General features: G+C 37.1%; 1 protein-coding gene across 3 annotated transcripts in view; it reads right to left on the bottom strand.

Annotated features, from left to right (window-relative positions):
• The window catches only part of Epha6 (Eph receptor A6), a 951,337-nt gene that overhangs the window by 400,552 nt on the left and 531,473 nt on the right, over positions 1-19,312 (bottom strand). For all 3 annotated transcript variants that reach the window (NM_001419529.1, XM_039088720.2, XM_039088721.2), the window contains one exon: positions 6,082-6,206. In NM_001419529.1, the coding sequence (NP_001406458.1) occupies positions 6,082-6,206 (125 nt within the window). The remainder of the gene's footprint in view (positions 1-6,081; positions 6,207-19,312) is intronic.

The raw sequence follows: 19,312 nt of genomic DNA, 5'->3' as shown, positions 1-19,312 counted from the left end.
TATTCTAAAGTAGCAGACAACTTGGCTGAGTTATACTCAAGCCCATGGCATGTAGAAAGCAGAATTTAAGAACAGATGAATGTGAATATTTGGTGCAAGAAATGAGAAATGTACGAGCTATAAAGCTTTAGGCTGCTTTGTGGCTTCTTTTAGCTATGTATTTTAAATTCATAAAAAGAAATGAAATAAAAGTAGAATTTACAATCAAAAGGGAAACAGAATTTGAGGACTTGAAAGATTTTCACCCTGGTTATGTAGTAAAGAATGAAAAGCACCTCAGCAGATGAAACTAAGGGTGTATGTAGCCAAGCAGATGGCCGTCTACTGGGAGAATATGGAGAGAACGACAATAGGAAATGACCCCAAAGGCAGGTAGAAGATACCAGCACCCACTTCTGTCTCAGTATTAGGGCTTAAATATGGAGAAAGGAAGCAGGTCAAATAAGAGACATCAAGCATCCTCAGGATACTGTGGATGCCCAGGACATCCTCAAGTCCTTTTACTTTTTGTTTTTGTGAATTGTTAGAAATAAATCTTAAAGTTTCTCATTTATAGAGATAAGTTTTTAGCCTGTATAAATGGCTTGTCCTCAGTCATTTGTTACAGTAACATAAAATGCTCTAAAAAGAGAATGGTTGGTTTGGTATAGAATAGACACTGTGATCTTTTGTGACTTGAAATTTCGATGTTGCATCGTTTTCGGATAAAGGCTGTAATGACGGGAGCAGACAGTATCAAGACAATATCAGTAGGCACTCACCATAGACTCTAACTCTGGATGGAAGAGAAATCCAAACCAAAATAAAAAAAAGAAAGAACGTTGAGAATCTTCACAATTTTTCTTTAATATTAGCAAAGAGTTTACTTGACTTAAATACAAATGAAATGCTTTTTGATGATGAAAATTAAAAGTAAGACTTGGGTAGTATAATTAATTCACTAGTTATGACCAATAAAGCGATACATTTAGTTTCTATATTTTACTCTCAGTATGCAAGTAAATGTTCACACACATGTATGCGTGCTCAAACACACATGCACACACAGAGAAAGTGATATTGATATCTATATTTACAATCTATGTATGTATGTATGTAGCCAAACAGGTGGGTGTTTGTAATCTATCTATCATCTATCTCTCTATCTCTCTATTTCTCTATCTCTCCTATCTATCTATCTATCTATCTATCTATCTATCTATCTATCTATCTAATTTATCTAATCGATCTATTATCTTTCTGTGTAACAAGAGAGAGAAGTCAGACATAGCCATGCCTCAATTTTTTACTTTAGAATTTAAAAGTATTTCAACTATAAGGGATTACCTTTACCAACTTGTATTTCATAGGTCAACAATAACAACAAACCGAAAGATAAAAGTTAAGACCTGGAGTTGGAGGTGTAATTCCAGAACATGTTTCTTGCATAATATATGAGTCTGTGGTTTTGCCTAATATAGCAAAAGGTTATTTATGAAATAAAAGTTAAGTTTTGAGATTCTGTCATTCTTTGAACCCAGAGGCCAACGTTTTCTTCTAATGAGTCACATTCTGTGAGAAAGGATGCTGCAAACAGCTGCCTGTTGCCTTATTTCAGGTAGTTGTGGATAGTTTGCATTCTAAGCAGATTAGTGTGATTTACCAAAAATGTATTGTAAACAACCAGAATGCTCCCTATGGATGAATTACAGACATCAAGGGCAGAGCATCTTTTAGTGAAAGGTAATGCGTCGTCTGAATGTTAGGCCACTGGTACTAAAGCTTAAAGAGAACCCAAATGTTAACAAAGGGCCACGGATGTGTTTTCCAACAGTTCTTTGAGCTTTTTGGTTCCTCTTCACTAGTCTGTGTTCCAACAGATCACCTGAATAATCAGTACCTCTGGGCCTTCCCATTCCCCTTGTTTTAATGGCTTAAATCTGCAATGTTCTTTTTGAATCTAACCTTGCATAACTGTAGCCACTAGGACAGAAACAGAGGTATTTCTAATGGTTTCGCCAGCCACCCATCTGCTTCCACTGCACTCTAGCTGGAACCACCTAAGTAGTCACCTTCTTTGTCTACAGAGAATGCTCTCTGAGAAGTCATTCAGACTCCAGAGATTGCCTGGAATCCCATGAGTTTGATTGACATCTTCTTCCTCCGTCCTCCTGCTCTCAGTCTCATTTCTCCTAGAAATCATCTTCACTTAACTAATTGTGCAAAGCTTTGCCTCAGGTGCATATTTTTACTTATATAATTACCACTAACAAATACTACAACTATTTATGGCCCATGCATTTATCTATTCATACCGACATACATATACTACAATGGTCTTTGTTTTTTCATTTCTATTGGCTATTTTATTCATTCATATTTTAAATGTTATCTCCCTTCCCAGTTTCCCCTCCACAAGCTCCCTATCCCCTGCTCCCTCCTCCTAACCCCCACCCCCTCTATGATGGTGCTCTCCTACTCACTCACCCACTCCTGCCTCAGTACCCTAGCATCCCCCTACCCTGGGTCACCACAGGACCAAGGGGGTCCTTTCCCAGTGATGTTTGTTAAGGCCATCTTCCGCTATACATCAAGCTGGAGCCATGGGTCCCCCCATGTGTATTCTTTGGTTGGCGGTTTAGTCCCTGGGAACTTTGGAGTTGGTTGATATTGTTCTTCCTATGGGGTTGCAAACCCCCTCGGCTCCTACATTCATTGCCCTAACTCCTTCATTGGGGTTCCCATGCTCAGTCCAATGTTTGGCTGTTTAATGGCTCAGTGGTTAAGAGCAGTTGCTGCTCTTGCAGAGAACCGGGTTTCAGTTACCATCATCCTCTTTCTTTTTATCTCTCTGTACAACCTGTCCAAATTTCTGGGTCATTTTATCAATAACCAACAATTGAAACCGACTCGGGTATCTGTTCTTTTGAATCATCTCATTTACATGTGTGTTTCTGCAAAAATGATGGAAATATCAGGGAATACTTGTATTCTAAAAAGGGATTTCTTATGATTTTTAAAAACTAAATAGTATTTTAGCAACAATAATGAAAAAAATAATTTTAATAGATTCTACTATAAGCTTTCCCAGTTAATATTTATACAATTGTTTTCTCAAGTTTGAAAAGTCTATTACAGATGTAGATATATAAAATATAACTTAGTATTTGAAGTTATAATGAAGAAAATATAATACTGTCAGTCATTTTGTGTTTCATTTGCAAGATTGTGATATTTTAACATTTTTGATTCTTTGCCTACATATTTGTATTTATGAAAAGAAAAGCCTTTCCCATGTCCATGCCTTCCTCCAATGCTGTTGTTCTGTTAATTTTCATTGTACTAAAGGCTAAAAATATTTTCCTAAGGGTTATGTAATTGTTTTTTTTTAAATACTTATTTGGTGTTTTTACCTTTAGGTCTGTTTATAATTAATCTTTACAACCACAAGAAAGTTGGTACATTCATTTCCATTTTGGAAAAACGTGACTTTTAAATAAAAGAGATGTATTGACTTTTCTTTTCTTGCCAGAAGCAAAATAAGAGACATAATCAGAACATGACTTAGAAATCTTTGGCTCTAGGTACATATTTAATCCATTATCTCAGGGTTATTAGCATATTCTATAAAACAAATACCTTTAAAAACACTTTTCTACTTTCAAAGTAAAACAGTAAGGCACAGTAAAAGTCAATATAGAGGTCATGTTAATTACTATGATTTGGAATCAGTGGTTTTAAGATTTTTAAATTAGATGAATGTACCTCTCTTTTTACTGATTATGCCTTTTACTTATTTGGAAATATTACAAGTTATATACAAGCTCAAGTCCACAAACTGCAAGTGACCGTAAAAAGAGTCAGTGATTTTTCTCTGTGTGAAATATAGCACAGGATACTTTTCCAAAACTAACGTTTTGATTTTGGCAGGTTTGTTGTATATATGTATGCATGTTGCTTTTTGGTTAAACAAGTATTATGAGTACATGAAGATCTGTTTCAACTTCTAGGACACACACAGACAGACACACAGAGACAGACAGACAGACAGACAGACACACACACACACACACACACACACACACACACACACACACACACACACACACACACTTTCTTTGACCAGATGCTGCAGGCTATAACATTTGCAAGGCTAGCCCATGAGTATGAACTGTCTTTCCCTTGATCCAAACCACATTTTCTCAGCTATAAGATTGGCATAATTTCTGCTCCTGTCCTGGATTTCTTTAGGGAACACTTAACTGTGTTTATGATTTCCCCCTCATATTGGAAAATGACAACTCACTATGTACTGCTTTGGAACCAGTGGACATTCCCGGTGGAACAGTAAGTGTAGGGAAATACTTTATCCTCCAATTTTTCACTGTATATCTTTAACTAAGGAAACAAAAGTGGGTATCATAGAAGATGAGATTGAATGGTGAACGTGTAGAGCCCTATAGAACCTTGACAGAAGCCAGCGTCTTTTCTTTGTATCCATTCATTTCTTCTGTAATCCATTCTGGAATTATCTATGTCTACTGTTTTCCTTCTTATTATGACCAAAGAGATTAAATTCTATCCATTTGGGTAGTCTTTTAGGTTCATACACCCTGTGACTCCTTTACACATATGCCAGCTAACAAATTTATATTCCTTTTTGCCTGCAAATCTATGGTCAGCTATTTCAGCAGATACAACTGCAAACCTTGAGTGAGAAAGTTTACGTATCTCTTTGTTCTGATAAATTCTAGAAATTTAAGTTATATGTTTCCTATAATAAACTGCAGGATATTATATATAGATTTTACATTAGTTAAAATAATAATTTTAGGGTTGCAGAAATCACTCAGTGTTTAAGAGCAATTTTTATTCTTGCAGAGACCAGGGTTCAAATCCTAGCAACTGCATGGTGACTCACAACCATCCATAACTCCAGTTCCAAAGAGTCAATAACCTCTCCTGACCTCCACAGGCAACCAGCACATATGTTCTGCACTTACATACATTCAGGCCAAACATTTAACATATAAAAATGAATAAATAAGGTTTTTAAAAATATAGTTCTATTTTGTAACAGTAGTCCAATGAACATGAGAAATGACCATGCTATGTTAAAAATGTCATAATGGTAAATAATGGGGGGAGGGAATAGCATGAGGAAGAATTTAATGAAGGAAAGGATGTATGTGATTTGGAAGAACAATTATCAACCAACCAGACACCCCTCCCCGAGCTCCCAAGGACTAAACCACCAACCAATGAGTACACATGGAGGGACCCCTGGCTCCAGCTGCATATGTAGCAGAGGATGGCCTTGTCTGGCATCAATGGGAGGGGAGGCCCTTGGTCCTATGAAGGCTTGATGCCACAGTATAAGGGGGATGCTAGGGCCGTAAGGCAGGAGTGGTTGTGTAAGTGGGAGATCACTCTCATAGAAATAGGGGGAAGGAGGGATGAAATATTGGATTTGTGGAGGGGAACCAGGAAGGGCAATCACATTTGAAATGTAAGAAAATAAAACAACCAGTAAAAAATAATTGAGAATAATTCAAAATAACAAAATTAAAATTTATTTTTAAGTGAAGTTGGTTTCACTAGCTTTCTATCAAATGAAGCAGCTGACTTGAATATAGAGACCACATTTAATCAGTTTGTCCCTTAAACCATCCTTTCCATACTATGGTGGATTATGACATCATACTCATTGGCAAAAGATCCGTGATGCCCACTCACTTGTGTTATAGGAATTCGGTCTTGCTATTCCTTCTCAACACTATTTTAGACAAATTTAGAACCAATGAAACTAAAAGTTGAAGACATTATCAATTATTGCTATATTTTAAACCTCCCTAGAGTAGTCCCTGAAAAAGATGAGCATCTGGTACCTTCCACCCTAATGTGGCATAAAACAAGATAAACTAATGAAGAAATTATGGGTTCAATGGGATGTTAGAGAGGAGTCAAAGACACAATGATTATGAAGTTAAGCCAAAGAAAAGCAGATTTTTAACCTGAACTACTATAACAACATCTAAATATACAAATATATACATATATGGATGCAAATGCAGTTTTTAGGAAGTGCTGAATGAGACCTACTTTCTCATAGTACTTGATCTCATAGTCCAGAATGGCTCCATTGGAAAATGCAGGTGCTTGCCATGATAGGGCAAGGCTGTTCTGGGATGCCCAGTCCTTCCTCATCATACCTATCAGAGAAGGTGCTGTCAGGAAAGGAAAGAAAAATTGATTAGCAGAGGTAGTTTTGCACCATCTAATATACATTATAACTCTTCCAAAGACAACGCATTCTTTGGTGAAGAGCATAGCAATTACCATTGACAAACTGAGGAAATGGGCTTGAAGTACATTCCACTCAAGCTGAATAAGAGATTCACATGCTTAGAAAAATCATTAAGAGTTATATAAAACATTCAAATATTCCAAGATGAAAGGCAGAGTTCATTGCCTGTGGCTCTGTAAAGAAGGATGGTTTTCTTCAAACTGGATTTGGTTTTGGGATTAACAGGAAACCCAGTATCCTTGTTTCCTGTTTTTCCTGTGACCTATTCCCTACCTTAGGAAACAACATGATGACAAGAGTGTGTGGAAGTGTTCCTTTCTTCTTGAGAGATCTGAGTAAGATAAACACAACACAAAAATTCAGAGTGCTGATTTTATGATGTAATTTCCCAGAGGAGTCATTCAAAGTGGCTCTGAAAGGAGACAGTTTAATTTAAGGCGTCAGAAGGAAGGGCCCACAGAAGTTATTGCACTGCTTGTATTGATGACTTCCATGGCCCAGGTATGGTTTTCTGTTTACAGATAGTTGTGCATTTGGAAGTACAGCGTGAGTTACTAATTTTCTTGCTAATACTGAGAAGTAGGGCACCTCAACCTCCATGAGGAAAAGGAGGTATGAGATCAATGAAGGTAAATAAGAATACAAATCAGAAGGATCTTCGGGGAATTGTGATATTTCCCCACTTCATATTCTAATGTCTATTTAAATGTGTTAATAATGAGTGAAGCAAGGCTTAAAAACTGACTCCTTGCAATATTTTAAACTTCTCAGAGAAGCTCATTTTAATATTTTTACTTCTAAAGGTTGTCTTTGCATCATCAGAAAAGTCTTTATTTTAAAAAAAATCCTGAGGCTGACAGTTTTGGCCCAGAAGAAATACAGAACTAGGAGGTATGTTTAAAACACTGGTTGTCAGAAGAAAATTAAGATTTGACTAAAATATGTTGACAAAATGACATATAATTACACAAATCATTAATCTTTTTATTATAAATAAATTTAGTAATACATAATGTAGAAAAGAAGAAATGGCACTTGGGAATTATTCATTCTTTAAACTGAGGTACATTTACTATTAAATTAATCCCTATGGGAAATGGCTCTACTGTTCTTACATTATAGGTTTTAATGTATTAGATGGTCATTTATGAATACATTGTAAATTCAAAGCAAATCATAAAATCTGGAAGATGATCAACACCCTACAAATGTGAACATGCTTATCATGTATGCATGAATTAATCTATGGTTAATTTTCAGCTTAATATAGCAATGCAGTTAATATTATACTGTATTGCATTTTGCTCTTAAGGCCAACCATATAATCATTGTGAAACATAAATTTTCAATTGTGGTCACAACATTATAGAATGACTATGAAGTAAAATATATGCACCACTTTTCCTGTTCTACTTTTCCAGTCATCGATTAATGACACATTCCTTAATTTTTAAAGTCTCATGTTATTCTTCTATAAAGAAAACATTAAAAAGTTCCCTAATTACATAAATTTATCACTTTAATGTCCACTCTACCAGCTGGGAGACAGCTTGGCTGATAAAGCACTTGCTTGCAAGCACAAGGACCTGAATTTGGTTCCCAGAACCACACTGTTTTTTAAGAGAGGCATAAGCTTTAACTCTACTGCTGGGAATGTGGAGACAGGACTTTGCAGCTTACTATGCAGTCAGCCTAGTTGGTGAGCTCTGGACTTACAGAAGATTCTGTCTTCGAGGAAGTAGATAGTCATCCTGTCATGACACACAAGGTTGTCTTCTGGGCTCTGCCTTTGTGTGCATACATGTGATATACACCACCATGCACCCCTCCACACGCCCATAATCACATATAAACAAAGACGCACACATGCATGAACATAAATAGGTAAGCAAAGTTTAGAGTCTAAATCTGGGCTAGTCTCTAAAGTCTTTTCATTTGTGCACAACATTTTATATGTAGACTGCAAATGTTACATAGCTTTCTACGCCAACCTGGAAGCAATTCTATTTGTTTTTCAATATATTTGCCAACCTTTATAACCCTTTACTCAGTCGGTAATAATTGCTAAATATTTGATTATGTTGATGTTCATTGATTTTTTTTCGATGTCGGAGGCAAATTTCTAATACTATGCTCTTAGAATATTTATTTATGAAAGTCAATTTGACACCATTTAACGTTCTATTGTGTTGGGTTCTCACTTGGTTTCCTCACTGGCTTAAGTGTGTGTTCCCAAGCGATCACACCACAGCCCTGAGCAGCTGGAACTCCAGGTGCATCCCCACAAGGTCCTGCTTGTTAATTTTATTTTCATTGAGAAAAATTGCTTCCCATAATTTGAACTTCCTGAACCGTGTGGAGCATTCGCATACTGCCTTTGAACATAACTGCATCCATATACCTCGGGCACCCATTATAAACAGTTAATGAATTGAAACTTAACATGGGAGAAACTATTTACAGCTTAATACTGCGGTCTCTGTTTTCACAAAAGTCAGCACTGAATGGGATTTCACTGCAAAATGACACTTTAGTAGCTGAAGCTTCAATCACTTGTTTGGAATATACTTAATGGGTTTGTTATTTAATGGCCCAGGTTATGTAACATCCGTAATTAGCACATTGGGATTAGAGCATATTAATTATATTAGAATACAGAGCAGAGCGGAGGATACAAAAGGACAACTCCTTATTTATTTCTGCTCGAGAAAAATCAGCTTGGGCTGACCAGGCAAAGGTATAGCTTCTGGAATTTGTTAGAGTAGAGACTGTCAGAGCAACTTGAAGAATGAAGTGGTATGTTCTGGGTGAGAATTATGTTTTCAAGAGAACGTTCTGTAGAATTGGATTTCTGGTATACCTCCATGCTTAAAACTTCAGTGTTAGCTTTGACCTTCAAAAAAAAAAAGATTGTTGAATAGATTACTGTTGCTAGGTGGTGGTGTGAACCTGAGAGAGAAGAGCATAAACTGGAGGTTAACTAAATCTCCTGCAGGAGCCAACTTCATTCAGAGAATAAGGCAATTTCCACTCTGAGGGATAAGAAGATCTCATGAGTAAGGTGTTCAATCCCAAGGACAAACTGTATGTGTCAAAGACATAGACGCATATGAATAACAACAGTAGATGTAAACACACTTCTATGTGCTACACCGGGAAGGAATATGAACACACATTTCAAGAACAATTATATGGTTTTCAAGAAAATGACGTCACAAGACTTGTCCTGTTTTCACAAGCACTCAATTCACCTCACATGTCTCCATTTTAGAACTCTATTCCGACAGATTACCCAGTTTTCAAACGTGGTTTTTAATACAAAACCTTCTGATTAACTACATTTACTGAATATCAAAGTTTGTTAAGTACTATGAGATAATTTTGAAGAAAATTATATAGTAGAATTAGCAAAAAGTGAAGCTCATGAGAATTATTTAAGTTTATGCAGAGATAGTTGAAAAATATTTTAGTTCATATGTTTGCTCCTAATTAGAAATTAATTACTTTTTGGAAAAATGTTACTAGTGACCATGTAAATTGTCTTCTTCAGATCTCACAGATTTACAGTATGTACAATGCTTCTATCTTTTAAGATAAGCAGCTAAGCTCAGAGGACTTCTACCATTGTGTAAGGATACTTGAAGGTAATTTTCAATATTAAATAAAATGTCAAGTAAGAATTAAAAAATTAATATTGTCGCTGAGAGTTTCTGTTAACATCCACTCTAGTTTAGTGGCCTGTGTTCAAAATTAGAATCAAGTTCAAAACCACAACGAATGAAACAATGTTACAAATAACCTGGCTGCTCTTGAATGTTACTTTACCTATACAGCCATTCAAAACCACACTGTGAATAATTAGAAAATGTGTTACACTGAGAATTTTATCAAGATTCATGATATGTTTAATGTGATACTATATATGCACATTAAGTATAAATTATAGCTTTTCATTAAATGTAAATTATAGTTAACATAGAAGGTATGATGGCATATTTTTAAAACATTATATTGACTATTGTTAATTTCCATTCATCTACTGATCATCCTGCTGATGTCAACATGTATTTGTTTGGCTGTGGGCACATGTGCTTGCTTGCGTGTGTTGTGCATATGTTTGTGTGTATATTCAAACAATATTTGAATAGATTTTACATACTATTTACATTTTGTTTTCATCCATGTAGAAAGTATATAGTTACGTGCTTCATGCTACAGCAGTTGCATTAACAAGTAGGCAGCTTTATCAGCCCCTCCATTTATTTTAGGAAATATCTCATTGTAAAGCATTTTCCATATGAGTTGGTGTTGTCCTGAGACCTCCCCTTTGGTTCCAGCTCTGATCTTACAAGTACTCATCACCCTTTCTAGCCTGACGTCCTGTCCTCTTTCACTCCACCTCCTTTTCTATTTTCTATTGCTCATTCTCTGTGCCTGCCTCCTTCGTTTATTTGTGTATGCCCTTTGATCTCTCTGCAGCCACTCTTCTTTTTTAGTACTTCCAGGAAAGACTTAAAGTAGTTATGAGAAAAGTTCTAGGAAGTGTAGTCAACAACACAATGAAATGTCAATAAACAGAATAGACCGGAGAAGCTCATCAGAACAGAATTTTGTTTGCAGCTGTCGGATCCTTCCTTCTCATTGCTAGGGAAGCAATGTACGTCACTGCAAAGCACAAAGATGTGCTGATGCTTCTTCCTGTGTGTCCTTTACAGAGACATCATGATCAGTACCATCGTCTTAATGATGGAATATGTTGGTGTGGTACAGATTTATGATGGAAAATCAATGCATACATAGCTATCTCCATCTCTATGTTATAATTCCGAGACAGCATTCTTAAAAGTTTGTATCTTGTTTTATAAATAGTTATTCAATGTTTTGTGCTTTAAAGATAATCAATCCCCACTATTCTCACAATATTTGTCTTGTGTGATTTTGCGTTGATGCACTTCTCTTTGTAATCAGATTTTAATGATAATATATATTGTTATATCCTTTCCCCATGTGGTTGAAATCTGGTTATGTGTTTGAAATATACACACGAGAGATACATGAAGGAGAGTTGGCACTTTATTTTATGTTCTCCCTAGTTTATTTCTATGTTTTATGTTTGAGAATAATCCTATAGGATGCTAAACCAAATGGTGTATGCACTAAACTGGATAATAACTCCCAAATAACACATTATAGTCCCTGGAGCCTGGAAATGTTCTGGAAAAAATGGTGCTCTGAAGGGTTTTTTTTTCATTACAATCAGGATTTTGAAATGGGAGAGGAGTTAGCATGGTACTCCAGATGTGCCCAGTCATCACAGAGGACTTCATAAGAGAGAAGTGCAAGGGTCACAGGCCAAGGCTGATGCCTGTCAAGAATAGAACAAGCAATGGATCCCTCCCAGGAGCATCCAGAAGGCTCAGACTACCTGATATCTGGATTTTAGCCCTATACGACTTTTTGTGTATTTCTCACATCCAGAACTGGGGAACTGTGAATAAACCTTGGTTTAAGAATTGCTGTGAAACTTTGAAGTCATAGTAAAAAAGCAGGGATTTACAAGGCAACCCAACAACATAATATAGCACAATAAATTTTACCAACTCCATGATGAATATATCTTCAAAGAGCTATTTTATATGAACTAGTGATTCCATTATGAAAATTGGGTATGTTTTAACAGAATAGTTGTTCAGAGCAATAGTAAAATAATATATCTTTGTTGTTATCATTTTAAAAAGTGTTCTGAGTCTGTTTCTTTTTCAAAATTTGGGATACTTTGCATATATTTACATTATAATCTTTTCTGCCTTCTTGTACCACAGAGATATTTTCTTCATCTCTCTATAAGTTATTTTCAATAGTTTTTCTTGCGTTAACTGTTTTAGCATATTTTTAATAATTTTATCTTTGAATTCTCAACGTTTTCCCAATGGGAGTGTAAGCATCAAATAACAATCTTGTCCACAATCACTACTGCATCTTGCAGCACCATGGTGACACTAGATACTGGCTTGTCATTAGTGAGAAGTGTGTGAGACACTTTCACAGAGCACCCACAAGTTGTGGGAGCGAACCTAGTGGAGGAAAAGTGGGATGGATAGCTAAGTGCTGTGGTCTCCTGAGTCTGCTGGAGGAATTCTGATCCAGCTGTACACAGCTCGAGATCTAAAGCGACTCTCAGCAAACTGGTCAGACAGGACAGAGGACCCAAGCTGAGGGCCAGGGCCGGTTGTCTGTCTGCAGGGAAATGGCCCTGTGCGATCCACCCCCTTCCCTACAGAGTCATGGGCAAGCAAGTCAGAGTCATCAGGACACCGTGTATAATCCCATTTACCATTGATTACATAGCCACGCTCCTATTGATTGATACGTTGAACAATAAAAGTTAGATTTGCACATCAATGCTGGTCTCTGGGGTCTGAAAACACAGTGGGCTCTGTCTCTGCCCCACTCTATTTTCTTTTCTTTTTCTTTTTTTCATCTTTATTAACTTGGGTATTTCTTATTTACATTTCGATTGTTATTCCCTTTCTCGGTTTCCGGGTCAACATCCCCCTAACCCCTCTCCCTCCCCTTCTCTATGGGTGTTCCCCTCCCCATCCTCCCCCCATTACCGCCCTCCCCCAACAATCAAGTTCACTGGGGGTTCAGTCTTGGCAGTTCTGACAGCGTGAAGAAAAATCACTTTTATTATCAGTAAATAGAAGGACTTAACTTTATGTGACGAGTTATCTTTGAAGTTGTTTTCAGGCACATTCTGCATGTGTTTAATTTCTTTCATAGTTTAATACAGCTTGTCTTTTTGTTGTTCTTCTTAGTAACGTTCACCATATATGTCTACTGGTTATTCTTTAGATCCAGGGACACTTGAGAAACTGTTTATATGACAGATACTATTAAAAAGCAGTCTCTTTGAAATAGAAGGAAAAATGGCATCTTCAAATTAGAGCAGTCAGAAACTCTCTGACTTTCTTTCTACTTTCTTGTTTCAGTGGAGGAATATTTGCTACCCTAATACTTTGCTTAGAATTTAGCTTTCCAAAGTTGAGAAACTGACCAAGCCAAAAAGAAAAATAAAGCAATCTAACCTTTCCAGCTTAAAAACACATCCTTTACTTATTACAACACAACATCTTATTACAGTGAAATCAAAACCACTGATTTTTCTTTCTTTTTTAAATTAAAAGGCAATTGCATTTCATGTAAACGTGTGTTTTGCCTGCATGTCTGTCTGTGCATCATATGTATCCCCAGTACCCTCAGATGCCAAGGTAACTTAGCACTGGAATTACAAGATGCCATGTGGGTTCTGGGGCTCAAACGTGAGTCCTGTGGAAGAACAGACAATGCTGACAAGTGCTGAACCAGCTGTTCAGCCCCTCTACTTAATTTTTTAGTTGAAAGCGCTACTTTTATATTGTATAATTATATATTATATATGAAATCATAATACATTTTAAATTTGCTATCATTTAATTATCTTTGGACAAGGTGTATTGCTTCTGGATCTCGATTGATTCATCAACTAAATTTTGCCTCATGTTCCAGGTACAAAAAAAATAATGAGTTAATTTAAATATCTTCAAATTGGGGAAAAATTATATTAAGGATTAGAAATCACCTTACCTAGAATTATCAAATGGGGGACAGTTAAACAAATATTCAAAAAAAAAACCCTTTAAATTACTACAGTATAATGAGTGTAAAAAGTTACTCACATATATTTTATTGCTGCAATGGTGTTTTTTTCTTTTTAATATATGGAAATTTAGAGCTTTAAAAGAAACTCACATAGTGCTTGTTTTTGGCACCCAGCATAGGACAATGCTAGTGCAATGCGGTGGGGGTGGGTGGGGGTTCAAGGAAGCAGGAAGGGAGTAGGATAGGGGATTCCCAGAGGGGATCGGGAAGGGGGATAACATTTGAAATGTAAATAAAAAAGATAACAGGTAATTTTTTTTAAAAGAAGTCTAGGCATCTAAAGTAAATCTGCACATTTACAAGATGAGAGGAGTGTGGGGGAGTGTGATATGTAAAGGGAAAGAAAAGTTATAAAACAGCACGGGCCATTAATTAAAATAATACTAGATGCCTGCAACGTGATTGCGCTGATATTTATACATAAGGAACGAGTTAGCAGCAAACTGCTCGGAGTGACTCAGTATCTCAGTCCCTTAAAGCCAAATGCCATAGAGCCAGAAGCAAAACATAAATTATCTTCTATCTAGCAAACTTTCATTTTTAAATTGCATTAATATCTTTAAAATAAACACTACCTTCTTCCAACAAGTTAGTTAACACAACACTCTCCTAGCTCGAAATTATCAGTATTATTTCTAAAAACAAATGCATTTGTAAACGGTATCCACAGACATGCGGCTCACAGAGTCATCAGCCGGCAGTCTGGCTCTGTACTGACGTGCCTCAATTTATATAATCACCCAAAATTGCAGCAAAACCTAGCTTTCAAAAATGGACTTTGTAAGTATTTTAAGATAAGAAGCTTTATGAAAATTAGACTTGTAAGTGCTATGGATTTGCTTCCTGGGTACATCAAGAAATAAAAACTCCTTTCCTGCTGCACCCCTAAGGTGCGCAAACAGACAAGAAAATTAGAGTCATATTTCCGCACTAGAAAACAACCCGTGGATGTGTCCTCGGGCTTTTTAGAAAAGTTCGCATTTAAAAGACTTCCATTCATACATGAAATAAAATAGCAGTAATTACCATTTTCCCCCTTTAGATAGAAGAAGAGCCCAGCTTAAGACTGCTTTGATCACTTCAGATGGAATTGATCTTCTACTTCTGAGCTCCTAAAGCATTCGCTCTCTGTTCCTCTGACATCTAGAAATTGACCGCCATCATTCAACAACATGGCTGCCCATCCTCTTTTACAGAAGGTGCAAAACTATATTGAGCTGTGCTTCCAATTTCCTATGCTCGCTCTACCACATTAAACCATCCTCTATACAGCCTAGCCTTGTAGGTTCAGTTGTCTTTGAAAGGGCGAAAAAGTCGGTCCGGAAATAACTGACCCACAGTCACACACCCTGTGAAAAGTAGACAGCACTCTGAGTCAGTTAGAAATTCCGTTTCACTCAAGAAGGATGACCAGAATGCGGATACTTCACTCCTTCTTTAAAAGGGGAACAGGAATACCCTTGGGAGGGAATAGGGAGGCAAAGTTTAGAACAGAGGCAGAAGGGACACCCATTCAGAGCCTGCACCACATGTGGCCCATACATATACAGCCATCCAATTAGACAAGATGGATGAAGCAAAGAAGTGCAGGCCGACAGAAACCAGATGTAGATCGCTCCTGAGAGACACAGCCAGAATACAGCAAAAACATAGGCGAATGCCAGTAGCAAACCACCGAACTGAGAACGGGACCCCCATTGAAGGAATCAGAGAAAGAACTGAAAGAGCTTGAAGGGGCTGGAGACCCCATATGAACAACAATGCCAAGCAACCAGAGCTTCCAGGGACTAAGATACTACCCAAAGACTATACATGGACTGACTCTGGGCTCCAACCTCATAGGTAGCAATGAATATCCTAGTAAGGGCACCAGTGGAAGGGGAAGCCCTTGTCCTGCCAACACTGAACCCCCAATAACATGATAGTTGTGGGGAGGGTGGTAATGTGGGGAGGGTGGGGAGGGGAACATACATATAGAAGGGGAGGGAGACCTTGGCCTGAAAACCGGGAAAGGGGATAACAATTTAATGCAAATAAGAAATACCCAATTTAATAAAGATGGAGAGAAAAAACAAAACAAAACAAAACAAAAAAAGAAAAAAAGAAATTCCGTTTAAGCCTTCACAGCATCGTTAAAACCTTGGGGTTCTCATGGGACTTGCTATACTCCCACCTAAATGGACTCAGTTCCCTTTATTTAAATGCTTCTTTTCTTCTAAATCCTGTTCCAGGACTTAACTAAGGAGTGAGTACCTCAGAAGATTTTGCCATAAATCCTTGGGGACACCAAATGAGACATTTTCAGATGATTTATATATTTTATAAATATATAAATATATTTTGCAGGGGTAGAATTAATGTGAGTATTGTCAATGGCTAGGATGGAAAATTAAACGTCTTTTTAAAAATGCTTGGCATATGAGCTCAGCATTCACTAAAATATGAAATGCATCATATTATAATTTGGTTATATATTATTGAAATCCATTTAAGTCAGTCCCTCTGTGTTTGACCATTATTTAATGATTTCATTTGAAAGTAAATATTTGCATCAAACAGCAAGGGCAAACATAATTCTCAGTTAATTATTGCAAAACCGTACCTTACATTTCAGTGAGTGGTTTGGAGGGAGTATGGGAGAGGGTGGCAGTACTGGTACTTATGATTAAGGCACAACGTTATGTATGTAGAAAAATGCCATAATGAATCACATTAATTTTTATGCCAACCAAAAATTCAGGAAATAGTCACAAAGAAAGAGAAATGTCCCCAGGACCAACTTTTTTCTTATTCTAAAACTACTCACCCAGTCCTATTTCCTTCACATCTACAAACTAATGTCATTTCCTTTAGGGACCTCACGGTCAATACAATTTGAATGGGTAGAAGTCTGCTCTATTCCACAGGTAGTGTGTGGCACGAGAACTTTCTCTAAGATTCCATATATTGTCTTCCAAATAATCTAGTTGTGAAGAACTTAGTCAGCGTTATTGTGTTTTTATTTCTATTGTGTCTGGCTATTGGAAGCTACATGTATCACACAGTTTGAATTGAGTATAGTTCCAGGAGGTACGAAGGTTTAAAGAGGGAAGACGTATTCATGCGGCTGCCCACCGGAAGGGAAGCAGAGTGGTTTCAGAATATGGAAGTATTCCTGTCGAATCAATAGAGATGGAGCTGATAGTTGTTCTTATTCGTTCACTGAAGAGATGGCTTTAAGCTGGCTGGCATGGCGTCTGTCTTGAGCAGTAAGGAAAGAACTTGTAGTCTTTGTTTAACATAAGCAGCCAGGTGCTTCCGCTGCTGCCTTGAAACCTTTCATGGCATCCGGAGGACAGGGGTGGTTTTGCACTCATCCCTGATCAATTAGCAGAGTGAGTTACTGACTTGGAGCAACACCTGGCTGAGCCCTGAGTTTGCTTCTCATTTTCTCTAGTTAGTAATTGTGGTGTAAAAAGCATTGGCTCCTGTGGAGAGGCTGTTTCCCCACATTGGCTGCTAGCTCATCTCCTACATATGCTGTACTTTCTTCCCCAGATTTCTGTGATGGCTTTGTTAACAGACCAAATGGCACTACTTCTTACTTATTACGGAAATTAAAGGATAGAGGAAATTTTAAAAATAACTATGTCCTGACTATTACCCACAATGTATAGTATCATAACTATTTGCAAGTATTTAGGTTGCTTCATTTAAAATGTGACACGGCATGTATACTACACAATCTAAATGACCTTTCTAGGAGGAGAATAATCATGTGATTTAAACTCAATTTAAGTTTTTTTTTCTTAGTCTAAATTCACAGGGTAAGTTTATAGGAGCAAAAATAGTAGTTATTTGAGAATATATTACTTGTGCGGTATGAATGCAAATATAAAAACTTAATATTAATGTCTAGAATATTATAACTTAAAAGAAAGGCTATAAATATTCGAATTATAACACCAGGGGTTAGGCTACAAGTGATTGGCTAGCACAGAAACAGAAAATCCTGCCATGTGCAAAGAAGACATTAGCTAGCCAAGCCATAGAGGCCATGCCTGCCAATCAATGGATTGCAGCCAGAACCATTCAATCTGGCTAACGCCTATGGCATAAAATTTCAAAATATTTTAATCTCTATCCTGAACTTATGTGCTATGTGCTATCTTTCCTTAATCATTTATTCTATATATTTGTGGTCTACTTTGACACAAGGTATTATTTTTTTTTATTATTTGCACACTAATTTTTAGGAGGCTCTGCAAGATGTGTTCTTTTTTATTTTTAATTATATATAGATTTTAAATATAATATATTCTGATCACAGTTCCCTTTTCCCCAACTCCTCCCATAGCCTTCCTCCCTTCCCACCCACCCAAATCTCTCTCTCTCTCTCTCTCTCTCTCTCTCTCTCTCTCTCTCTCTCTCTCACACACACACACACACACACACACATCAGGAAAATATATATGCAGCTAAATAAATGCATAAAAATAAGGTAAAATAAAAACAACTTAGAATAGGAAAAAACATACAGAAAATAGAGATAAAAGCCCAAGAAGCACAGAGCCTCAGAGACATGCACAGAAGTGTTGTAGAAGCAGAACATTCAAAATATATATGTGCAATAATCTATAAGGTAAAAAAAAAAATGAGACAAAAATCGTCCAAGACCACCATTGAGTGGTCACCATTGAGTGGTCATTTTGTGTTGGCTGTCTACTAGGGGACATGGCCTAACCTTAAGTGAAGTTACTGAGCAAGACTCTGAGGGAGGAAAGTAACTTCCTTTTGTGGGCAGTTTAAAGTTGGAGATAGCTTATGGGTTAGAGATGACGCTTTGTGTCCACTCCCCCTCTGGGTGCTGGGATCCCATTTGGCTTAGACCTGTGCAGACCCTGTGTGTATTCCTATGAGGCACCATCTCTCATCCTTTGGTTTTTGACTGATTCTGTAGTTCTTAGTTGCCCTGAGCAGGGAAGACAGGGAGATGAAAGGGACATGGCAAAGAACAGAGCCTGTTATCCTAGAGTTTGAGGGAAGCCTCTCACTAGCTGAAGAGAACTCAGGCACAATCAACATTTGCTGTAAAGGCAGTCAACATAGAGTTAGTTTCCTCTATAAACAGGCATTTTCTATTAAAGTAACAGTGACATAGCCCGAAGGACCAGCTGTGTATAACCTTGTACAGAATCTCATACCTTTTCTCAGAACTGATAGAAAAATCTCAAACAAAATTGTCTACAGTAAAGATATCTTCCCTACCTATCCTTGTGGGTTAGACTTTACTTTATGGACTGTAGTCTGGTCGAGGTTCCTCAGGAATCACGCAGTGATAAGATA

Source organism: Rattus norvegicus, chromosome 11 (assembly GCF_036323735.1).
Source record: "Rattus norvegicus strain BN/NHsdMcwi chromosome 11, GRCr8, whole genome shotgun sequence".
Lineage (NCBI taxonomy): Eukaryota > Metazoa > Chordata > Mammalia > Rodentia > Muridae > Rattus > Rattus norvegicus.
Note: the sequence above shows the minus strand (reverse complement) of the source record. Positions and strands in the feature narration are given on the sequence as shown.